Raw genomic sequence first — 12,581 nt, 5'->3', positions numbered from 1 at the left:
CTAACAGAGTGTGTCGGTGCTGTTCACAGCCTGGAACAAGGTGAAACTGCGGAGACTTGCTTGTCTGGACCTCTCGCACAATCAGCTCGAGGATCTAAGTGTTGAAGTGCTGCACTTATTGAATGGGCTGCACTCACTCAACCTCACTCACAACCTTCTCATCAGCTTGCCTCCTGCCTGGACTTGCCCTATGGTATGGTTGATTCATTTAAATCGCTATCCTTCGCTCGGCTTTGCTTTATTTTGGTTTTTTGGCAAGTTGTTAAGGTTACCTTTTAGATATTTGTTCCTTGTAATCCTATCTGCAGTGTGTCGCATCAACATTTTGCTGTTACAATGCGAGCGAGATCCCAGATTGTACTGTTAATGCCATTGGGGATGCTCCCTGAAGGCCTTCGTCCCCTCCTTCATTTTACTGTGGGCCTACCATCTGCCGCACCCCCATCCTACTTTTTCCCATAGTACTTTGCTTTTTCACCCAGGGGTAACTATTTAATTTTTTCCTACCAAAAACTGAGCTCATCAGTCACATTGAAGGAAATTCTAGCACAGCCAAAGGGAAAGAAAGGTCAAAAAGTCAGATTTACTTGGGAAACAGTCTAGTTTCAGCGGCTTCTTCATCCTCAGACTTACTGTGCCATGGACCCACATCCAGACAGAGACACAAGACAACACTGGACTTGACTTATTTAAATATCAGACAAACACTGCCAGTGATCTTGGGGGAAATTGCGGAACTTACCGTAACTTACCTTGGTGTCGGCTACGCCATATTTTTCTCTCCCCAGTCAGTGGGGCAATGCAAAGTTTATCTACGTTTATCCCCAATGGAATGCTAGGCCATGCAGTTCATCCACGCTGTATCCTCTAAATAAATGCTGAACATCAAGCGGGAAATCAGCATCATTTAAAAAGTTTGTCGTATGACCCTACCAGGCACCAGGGTCAAAATCGAACTGCTGACCTTCCAGACTTCCTACCACAATCGGAGAAGATGCTCAAACCACAAGGCCACTCTGTGTTAAAAATGCAATAATTTCAAATTGAAATGCAACAGTCGCACTAGTAAGAGCTGTGTGGCCTAATACTGACATTCTTTACACCAGCAAAGGGCAGCTAAAGATGAAAAACAATCAATGGTTTTTCATTCCTACATTTAAAGATTAATGTTTTTTAAACATTACCGAAGGTTCACGGAGGTTATGTTTTCACCCCTGTATGTTTGTGTGTCTGTTTAACCGTTTTGTCTGTCTGTATCTCTGTCTTTCAGCAGGACAGCTCAAAAATGTATGGATGGATTCGGACTAAATGTGGAGTTGAGGTTGGGTGTGCGACAAGGATGAATTGATTAGGTTTTGGTGAAGATCTGGATCCGGATCCGGATATAATCATTTTTTAAGTGATTCTTCAACATTGAGAGATGTGGCCAACATTGAGAGATGGGACCAACATTGAGAGATGTGGCCAACATTGAGAGATGGGGCCAACATTGAGAGATGTGGCCAACATTGAGAGATGTGGCCAACATTGAGAGATGGGGCCAACATTGAGAGATGAGGCCAACATTGAGAGATGAGGCCAACATTGAGAGATGTGGCCAACATTGAGAGATGTGGCCAACATTGAGAGATGTGGCCAACATTGAGAGATGGGGCCAACATTGAGAGATGGGGCCAACATTGAGAGATGTGGCCAACATTGAGAGATGGGGCCAACATTGACAAATGAGACCAACATTGAGAGATGAGGCCAACATTGAGAGATGGGGCCAACATTGAGAGATGGGGCCAACATCGAGAGATGGGACCAACATTGAGAAATGGGACCAACATTGAGAAATGGGGCCAACATTGAGAAATGTGGCCAACATTGAGAGATGAGACCAACATTGAGAGATGTGGCCAACATTGAGAGATGTGGCCAACATTGAGAGATGGGGCCAACATTGAGAGCTGAAGCCAATATTGAGAGATGGGGCCAACATTGAGAGATGGGGCCAACATTGAGAGATGGGGCCAACATTGAGAGATGGGGCCAACATTGAGAGATGGGGCCAACATTGAGAGATGGGGCCAACATTGAGAGATGAGGCCAAAATTGAGAGATGAGGCCAACATTGAGAGATGGGGCCAACATTGAGAGATGGGGCCAACATTGAGAGATGGGGCCAACATTGAGAGATGGGGCCAACATTGAGAGATGGGGCCAACATTGAGAGATAGGGCCAACATTGAGAGATGTGGCCAACATTGAGAGATGTGGCCAACATTGAGAGATGGGGCCAACATTGAGAGATGGGGCCAACATTGAGAGATGGGGCCAACATTGAGAGATGGGGCCAACATTGAGAGATGGGGCCAACATTGAGAGATGGGGCCAACATTGAGAGATGGGGCCAACATTGAGAGATGGGGCCAACATTGAGAGATGGGGCCAACATTGAGAGATAGGGCCAACATTGAGAGATAGGGCCAACATTGAGAGATGTGCCCAACATTGAGAGATGATTACCAAAGGTGGATGGAGGTTATGTTTTCACCCCTGTATCTTTGTTTGTCTGTTTAACCGTTTTGTCTGTCTGTTTCGTTGTCTGTCAGCAGGACATCTCAAAAATGTATTGATGGATTCAGATTAATGTGGAGTTGAGGTTGGGTGTGCAACAAGGATGAATTGATTAGATTTTGGTGACGATCTGGATACTATCATTTTAAAGTGATTCTTCAACATTGAGAGATGGGGCGAAAAAGAAAATATCGCACACTATTTCAAAACGTTGAAGTTGGATTATGCCAAAACTTGGTGGATGAGTTGGTTTGGTGACAATAACAAGCTGATCAGATTTAAATTCAGGTCCGAATCCAGATCCAGCCTACCGGTGGATACAAAACGTAAACTGTTTAACCTGGTGGAGGTGTGCGCTCCACCGTTCTAGTTTGACTATGATTTTGGAACTTTTTTTTTTTTTTTTGTTGTTGTATACAAGATCGAGGCTCGTGAAAGACAAAGAGTGAACATTAATCACACAGAAAGACAAACCGACACATAAAACATATAACATCGGGAGCGGTAGACAAGATGGGGAGAGAGGGGGAAGGACACAAAGGACACAAACACAACATTTGAGAGCAGGGACCGAGAGACATGGAGACATCGAGAGATCTGTGAGAGGGAGAGGGCTTTGGGGGGGGGGCATGGGAAGGGGGGGCATGGGAAGGGGAGGTGGGGTGGGAGAGGTATAAAACATATGGACACTGCCAGGACTTCCAGGAAAGAAGTTGGAATTTCAAACAAGGTGGATCTGGGGTGAATTAGCGGGGGTAGAAAAGATCAAGGTTTTGGATGGGGGAAGATAAGAGATGGTGGTGAACAGCTGTTTTAAAGACCTGGAGGGAGGAGTGGGATTGAAGGGAGTGAGGGAGTTTGTTCCAGAGGCGGGAGAAAAGAGGAATGAAAGAGTGAAGGTGAGCAGAGAGCCGAGATTTCGGCAGTTTAACCATCAGAGGGTTGCTGGCAGATCTTGTGCTGAAATACAATGAAAGATTTTTGATATAAGGGAGCAAACCTTTTTGATATAAAACCAATGAGAAATCTGAACATTGTTTTTGAATCACCAAATGAAAGAAATCATCTTTAAGTTACCGACAAACTACAATTCTCAGCTTACTTTACTAATCCAGTTAAGCAATTCTGTTTCTTAGTTTTGTTTTAAGCAGAATTGATGTAGAGAATGTCATCTCACACAAGGTAATTGAAGCACTCACGGATAGCAAACTGGTGTCTCTTCAAGAAAATGGGGTTGTTGCAGTAACTATTTTACCATACTGTGTTACAGTACTTACATTCAAATTGGTCCACAGTGATGACAGCCAGGTAGCCAGAAACACATCCATGTCAATAGAAACAACAAACGTGGCCCCGCACAAGAACACACGGAAAGGCACACGACAAGACACGCAAGTGTATTGCATCAACCAACAAGAAAAAGAGCAGAGATTGCAAACCCTCGCCAGGATGTATTTTCAGTGGTTTTTAAAGCTTTTGTATTAAAACAAATATGGCGGCCGAACCACGTGGCCGATGACGTCATTTTTTTTTCTCCACCAATTTATGCCTACATGACGCTCAAGAAATTTCATCTTGATCGGATGAAGTTTTGTACTTGTCGAATTATGACGTCATAATGGAGGCACCTATGACATCCTCATTAACATCTTTTATTCCCCCTGGAGACTTCTTTACAATAAGCCACGTCTTAATTTTTTCTATTCAGCCTTTTCGGAGATACAGAGGTGCAAAGTTTTTCGGTTTTTCCAAGATGGCGGCTGAACCACGTGACCCATGACGTCATAATTATCATTGAAAAATTATACAGGTGGAGTTGCACCTATGGTGAAAATTTCCTGTCAATCGGACCAACGGTTGCAGAGAAAATCATATTTATTCTGTGCAGACAAACAGACAAACAAACAGACAAACAGACAAGCAAACAGACAGACAGACAAACAGACTCAAATGCAATCAATACCCTCTCCTCAGGCGAGGGTAACAATGAACAAAAACTGTTAAACAAGACAATTCTGGAACAGGTATCCTCGGATTTTGAAAACAGCCTCTCCAAGCAAACAAAATGGCATCTTGCCAAAAAGGAACAACAACAATAACAACAACGACAACAACACCATGATGTACTATGACATGTTGTTTGTGATGTCACATTTGTGGATGACGTAGCTAGTTAAGCTCCATCGTGAGCTATTCAGGCCTTGCCACAACAGAAGTCAGACAGTCAGTGTGACCAGGATAATTAATTATTTCAGTCAAGCACCAATGTCAGGTTTATCTTCAAATTCGGCTCCAAGGTAAAAACATGGCCCAAGTTAAGGACTTCCTGTACACGCTGATCTAAATTTCTGGTGATGTCTATTTATGGGCAATTCGTCAGAATTCAGCACGAACATTCATCGGTTTTGTTTTAGGCCTCATGTGCTCATGATAGTGGCTGGCAAAGATAATTTTCAGCACATTATGTACAAAATGTTTCCAGCGGTTGTAATATTTTCCTCTTTTTGGAGTTCAAATTTTACAAGATCCAGATAGTGACATATACAGATATATATATATATATATATATATATGTGTGTTTTTGTGTGTGTTTTTCATGACTTTTGATGTATTAATTGGATGACACACAAGTATTTATTAGTTTATTATTTCATTATTAAGTAAGTGTATTTTGCACTGGAATCCAATTTGATTTGGTCCATTGATGGAGACTGTACACGAGGACAGGAATTGGAATTTGGCCAAGGATGGATTGATTACCTTCCCTGAAGGGTGGGCTCACAATTCGCCAATACGAGGTTTCCAAAGCCTACGTCACCGGATTGATGCTGCACTCAGCAGTGTAGCAGCTGAGAATGCGTTGTGGGTTTTTGTTGTTGTTTTTTTGTGTACATGTCGAGACTCGTGGAGGAGATAAAACACAGAATGGATCAGGAGGTAACAGCTTCAAAAGAACAGAAGAAAAATAGAGGGGACACAGCAATAGCCGGGTTTTTATTTATTTACTTTTGTAAACATAGTTGAGGCTCATGGAAGAGATAGTAGGAGTACACTGAATGGATCAGGATGCAACAGGACAAAATGAACAACAGAGAGGGAGAGAGGAAACACCAACAGCAGAGCCGAAGGCCAAGACAGGGGATGGCGGATAAACAATGGGTGTGGGGAGGAATGGGGGGCAAGTAGGGATCGATGCATGAGGTGGACAAGATGGATACAGAAGGAAAGATTGTGATTGTTTTCGAAAAGGGAGGAAGGTGAGAGGGGGTAGGCGATATGTGTGTGATTGATTATGATGTAACACTGTAACTCCATGCAATTCCAAACTGGGTAACATGGGTTGCCGACACAATGGAGTATCCCGCATGAGTGGCCAAATGCTCGTAGCAACTCACCTACCACCTACATGAGTGGTGTCATGGCTTCGTCCACATGCCATGCCTCCAGAATCTGTCTTCTGGCTTTACTGGGGGTCTCACCCAAGATGCTGACACTATCCCATCGTGGAACATGGCCGCCTTCAGCCCATGTCTGGCAATGGCAGATCTCCTCAGATAATATACATGTTCAGTGTTTCATGGACATGATAGGTGGTAACAGGTGTAATTATTGCAATAATCTACAATATGGCAATTATAGGGTACAGTGTTCATAGGTGTGATAGCATCAGGAAAACGGTAGGATCTGGCAGGCTATAAGAGACTATAAAAGGGACAGAGACAAGAATATTAAACATGGTAGTGTGGCGGGCAGTTTCCAGCGCGCAAAGGTCCACCGCCACACCCAGGCCCCGTTGGCCCCATTTGCGGTGCCCGAGCGTGGGTTCGACCACGTGCACGTCGACCTAGTGGGACCTCTGCCCCCCTCGCGGGGGCTCACCCACCTCCTCACCATGGTGGACCGCACCACACGGTGGCCGGAGGCCGTCCCATTGGCGGCGACGTCTGCGGCTGATGTGGCGCAAGCCTTCATCGCCACTTGGGTTGCCCGGTTCGGTGCCCCCTCGGGCATCTCGTCTGACCGCGGCCCCCAGTTCACCTCAGAGCTCTGGGCCGCGGTGGCACAAGGGCTCGGCGTGAAGCTACACCGCACCACGGCCTACCACCCCCAGGCCAATGGCCTGTGCGAGCGCTTTCATCGCTCAATGAAGGCCGCGCTCCGGGCCAGCCTCCGCGACGGCAGCTGGGCCGACAGGCTCCCCTGGGTCCTGCTGGGCCTCAGGACGGCGCCCAAGGACGACCTGCGCGCGTCCTCGGCGAAGCTGGTCTTCGGCCCCGTATGACGGGCCCTTCCGCGTGCTGGAGACCGGGGACAAATATTTCACCATCGACATCGGCGGTGCCGCGGATCGCATCTCCGTGGACCGCCTCAAGCCGGCCCACCTCGATCTGGACCACCCCCCGCAAGCAGCTCTGCCTCCGCATCGAGGCCGCCCCCCGGCGGTCGGACCCCCGGCACCTCCCAGACTCGCCGTCCCGCTACCCCCCCCAGCCCTGCACCCATCGCCAGGGGGCATTTCGGCCGGGTCATCCGGCTTCCCCGCAAACTCACCCTTCAGGTGTGCGGGAATTCTGGGGGGGGGGGGGCGCGTGTGGCGGGCACAAGGGACAATAATTCCGCGCACCAGTGGGTGGTGCGAGCATCCAGGCGGGGAACGAAAGCGCATGCCCCGCCTTTTTTGACCGATCGGCCACGCCCGGGGACAAGGCGTGGCCTCGGGACATATATGCGGGCTCTAAGCTCGAGCCCGCCCAGTGCTGAAGTGCGAGCTCTTAATAAAGACTCTGTTTGTACCAACGCGTTGTGGCCTACCTCTCTGGCAATCGAGTCGTGTGTGCACAGCACCACAGTAGCAAGGAATTGTTTAAATGTACAGGGTCTTCAGAAGGTAATATTCACACACCTTGACTTTTCTCACTTTCTGAAGGCCTGTATAAGAGATAAGGAAAGGATTAAGAGGAGTTTGGGAATTTGGGTAATTGATGGATGATGAGGGTGACGATGAGTCTGGTTTATTAAATCGATGTTTTTGGTTCTACATTTGCACAGGGACAGCCTTGGGAACTTCAAAAGGCTGAGAGTGAGCAAGGGGTGAGCAAGAGCTTTTAGAAGAGAAGAGATGCAAGTAAGCTTAGAGGACTGAGGAAGTGACGAAACAGCTCGAAAAACTAAGGGATGTGATAAAGCTCCATGGACAGAAATATGTATCCAAGAGTGTTGAGGGAAGGGGCAGAGCAGGTAAGCGTGGTGTAAGCGGAGATTGTTAACAGCTCGTTGGAGGCAGGACAGGTACCGGAGGATTGGAGGGTAACAAATGAAACCATTATTTAACTATTTAAATAATTATTTAATAAAGGGTTCAGTTAATAAATGGGGAATGATGCACGTGTTAGTTTGACTTCAGAGATAATTGGGGGTAGTCAGCACAGAGTTACTGAAGGTAGACATCAGATTCAGGAAAGTCTAGGTACTTCCATAAACTGGAGATAGAGGGCTACAGGGATATTGACAGCACTTATGGGTAGTTTGTGTGTGGATGGTTGATGGTGGTATCTGGTGTTGGTGGAGTGCAGGCACGATGGGCCTAATGGCCTCCTTCTGCTCCAAAGTTCCTTGTGTATCCTTGTAAAAAAACAAAAACCAATAAGATTGTCTTTGATCCATGTAATAAAAAACAAAAAAACAAGAGGATTGTCTTTGTGTGTTCCCTGTAAAAGTGAGTTAAATAAGTGTACACATTGCAATAACATAATGCATATTTGATGCACACACATTGCAATAACATAATGTATATTTGATGTGCACACATCACAATAACATAATGTATATTTGGTGTGTACACATTACAATAACATAATGTATATTTGATGTGTACACATTACAATAACATAATGTATATTTGATGTGTACACATTACAATAACATAATGTATATTTGATGTGCACACATTACAATAACGTGTATTTGATGTGTACACATTACAATAACATAATGTACATTTGATGTGTGCACATTACAATAACATAATGTATATTTGATGTGTGCACATTACAATAACATAATGTATATTTGATGTGTGCACATTACAATAACATAATGTATATTTGATGTGTACACATTACAATAACATAATGTATATTTGATGTGTGCACATTACAATAACATAATGTATATTTGGTGTGTACACATTACAATAACATAATGTACATTTGATGTGTACACATTACAATAACATAATGTATATTTGATCTGTACACATTACAATAACATAATGTACATTTGATGTGTACACATTACAATAACATAATGTACATTTGATGTGTACACATTACAATAACATAATGTATATTTGATGTGTACACATTACAATATCTTAATGTATATTTGATGTGTACACATTACAATAACATAATGTATAGTTGATGTGTACACCAAATCCCTTATCATGTCTGAATAGAGTCTGTGTGTCATTTCAGGAGAATTTGAATGCATCCCACAACCAGTTGGAGAGCGTCCCAATTCACATGGCACTACATTGGACCAGGACGTTAGTGCAGCTGGATTTGAGCCACAACTGTCTCATAGAGGTCCCGACTACCATTTTCCAGTTAGAGGTACTCTCTCATCTTCTGCTGTTGTCTTCTGGTATTCTTGGCATCCAATGGTTTGATTGCTGATCACAGTGGTTCCTGCAGATTTCTAAAAAAGGTACGCGCGTACATTCCATGATATATAGGGCTGTCAGAGGGGTGCAGGTTTCTAAAAAGGTACACACGTACATTCCATGATATATAGGGCTGTCAGAGTGGTGCGGGTTTCTAAAAAGGTACACACGTACATTCCATGATATATAGGGCCGTCAGAGGGGTGCAGGTTTCTAAAAAGGTACGCACGTACATTCCATGATATATAGGGCCGACATAGGGGTGCAGGTTTCTAAAAAGTTACACGCGTACATTCCATGATATGTAGGGCCGTCAGAGGGGTGCAGGTTTCTAAAAAGTTACACGCGTACATTCCATGATATACAGGGCCGTCAGAGGGGTGCAGGTTTCTAAAAAGGTACGCGCGTACATTCCATGATATATAGGGCCGTCAGAGGGGTGCAGGTTTCTAAAAAGGTACGCGCGTACATTCCATGACATGTAGGGCCGTCAGAGGGGTGCAGGTTTCTAAAAAGGTACGCGCGTACATTCCATGACATGTAGGGCCGTCAGAGGGGTGCAGGTTTCTAAAAAGGTATGCGCGTACATTCCATGATATAGGGCCGTCAGAGGGGTGCAGGTTTCTAAAAAGGTACGCGCATACATTCCATGATATATAGGATTGTCAGACGGGTATTTGTCTATGGACATGTTAGGAAGTTGTTTGAATACGCAATTATTATTAACATAGCAAAGCACACGCTAAAACACAATATCATGATCTATAATATTTTATTGTACATACAAATTAATAAAAGAATGTCAGGTGGAAAAAATAAATTGTTATTGTATTTCCATGTATAAATAGTTTATTATTTATTAACTAGTCTTCCCATCTGAACCACAAGTTCCCAGTTCAATTCCCATATACCAAATGTGATTCTCCATTATCTAATTTCAGTAGACTGATGTCTTCTAATTTCCTTCGTCCTCCATTTTAAATGTCCAAGCTCATTCATGAAGTTGTAATCACTGCTATAACAACAACAACAACAACAACAACAACAACAACAACAACAACTACCCGGTAAATGCAACAATTGCTGTATGTATGGTTTTAAGCTTAATGTTTGGTGTTTAACCATCTTTAGATGAAAATATCATGAAGATTACCATAGCGTTTGACACCTACTCAATACTCATAGTAAACTAGAATAATTAAATAACTAAATATCAAATATCATTCTCTTGTTTATTTAAAAATAATAATCAAATACCACTTGTTTATTTTTTATTCATTTTATATACTAGTGAGATACCCGTGCTACGCACGGGTGGGAGGCCAGAAGCAAACAGGCAATACAGATACGGCGAATGTTAAAGCATGAAACCAATAAATTTCACATTCCTGTAGCACCTTCAGTCGCACGTCAGACATGGACAGCAAGTTCGTGAAGGACTTCCATGAAAAACGTACCCCGTTCGCAAACGGGTACATTCACGTGTAGAAACATCGATTGGGTGTCCGTGGCGAATCTGCATATGGCGATCCGCGAAGTTTACGTTCAGAAAGTAAAAGCCATCACGGCATGTCGTCATTCACTTGAACTCGATATCTCTTTTTTCATTCCAAACAACATAACTCCAATCACAAATTAATCACAAAATAAACTTTTAACAACAGTGTTAATGTTTCCTTCATTGTAAAAACTTCCAAGTCAACAGTTAAAAGGATTTTGAGCTGATAGGTGTTACGGCCTTGGCAAGATCGATGGAGAGAGCGATCTGTTAGCTTATACACCGCCCAAATAGCTATGTGGATTTCTCTCATGTGGGGCTTAAACTCACGTCGTTTGAACTTTGGCGAAGGTCATTATTTATTTTTAATGATGTTTATATATGAATCAAAAAGGAGATAATTGGTTTTGGGTCGTCCTTTCCGCATATCTCGTGGGATTGTGAGTTGGAGAGACGATCGTGATGGCGGGGAGGGGGTTGGCATTCTCTCAAGCAGGGATTCAACCCATGTCCTTATAAAAAGGACTTTGTCTGAGGTCACTGAGTCCGATCGGTGCAGCGCAGCTGTGCAGCGATCGGTGCAGCCGTTTGTGCGGCACCCAGGAAAATAACGTTATGCGGGAGTCCAAACCTGAAAAGGCTGGAGGCCAAAGCTGAATTGGAAAAACAATATAGCCTATTTTACTCCAGGAGATCCCAGGATTACCCACCCAAAATATCGTTGCGATCGGTTCAGCCGTTTTTGCGGTACCTTCGAACGGACGGACAGTCAGATGGATGGATATTTGGTGAATTAGAGTAAGACTACCGTCATGAAGGGGAAACATAAGTGATGACATTACGTTGAATGAAGAACTGATGAAGTCCTGCTGGCCTTAATGTATACACAATGCAAGTTGTTTTAAATTCGTCTGTGGCCAAAACTCGTTTTATCACTTAAAACGAGTGATATCTGGCACAGGGCGTCTCTCAGGTGGCATCAATATGGTTTTCGCAAGGCAAGATTTACTGGTGATATCCTTTCTTACATTACGTATGTCTGGGCCTCTTCTCTGAGAAACTTTGGGGAATCTTTTGTCGTAGGCCTTGATATCTCAAAAGCCTTTGACAGAGTTTGGCATCGGGGTCTGATATCCAAGCTTCCTTCTTTCGGCTTTCCTCCTTCACTCTGCTCTTTCATATCGAGCTTTCTATCTGCCCGCTCTATCTTCGTAATTGTTGATGGTTTAACATCTTCCTTCTTCCCTATCAGCAGCGGTGTCCCTCAGGGTTCGGTCCTGTCTCCTACACTCTTCCTTATTTTTTTTTATCAATGACCTTCTTTCTTCTACAAATAACTAAATGCACGCGTATGCTGATGACTCGACATTACATTCCCCCATGTTTTTCCCATCTGCCCCATCCTCCCTCACTCGATCTACATCTCGTTTGATCACAGCCTTCTCTTTAAATTCAGATTTAGACAAGATTTCACAGTGGGGAAAATGTAATCAGGTTAAGTTAAATGTTTCTAAAACTCAATTTCTTCCCATCTCGCTCTCTCTCTCTCCCTCTCTCTCTGTCTCTGTCTCTGTCTCTGTCTCTGTCTCTGTCTCTGTCTCTGTCTCTCTCTCTCTCTCTCTCTCTCTCTCTCTCTCTGTCTCTCTCTCTCTCTCTCTCTCTCTCTCTCTCTCTCTCTCTCTCTCTCTCTCTCTCTCTCTCTCTCACCGTCACTGTCACTGTCACTGTCTCTGTCCTGTCTCTCTCTGTATGTATGTCTGTTGTCTGTTGTCTGTATATATATATATATATATATATATATATATATATATATATATATATATATATATATATATATAGTTACGGACACGACTTAAG

General features: G+C 43.9%; 1 protein-coding gene across 9 annotated transcripts in view; it reads left to right on the top strand.

Moving 5' to 3' along the window:
* The window catches only part of LRRK1 (leucine rich repeat kinase 1), a 281,256-nt gene that overhangs the window by 93,149 nt on the left and 175,526 nt on the right, over window positions 1–12,581 (top strand). For all 9 annotated transcript variants that reach the window (XM_078771695.1, XM_078771694.1, XM_078771701.1 and 6 more), the window contains 2 exons: window positions 30–193; window positions 9,039–9,176. In XM_078771695.1, the coding sequence (XP_078627821.1) occupies window positions 30–193; window positions 9,039–9,176 (302 nt within the window). The remainder of the gene's footprint in view (window positions 1–29; window positions 194–9,038; window positions 9,177–12,581) is intronic.

Source organism: Myxine glutinosa, chromosome 2 (genome assembly GCF_964187855.1).
Source record: "Myxine glutinosa chromosome 2, kmMyxGlut1.1, whole genome shotgun sequence".
Classification (NCBI taxonomy): Eukaryota; Metazoa; Chordata; class Myxini; order Myxiniformes; family Myxinidae; genus Myxine; species Myxine glutinosa.
This window is presented reverse-complemented; position numbering and strand designations above follow the sequence as displayed.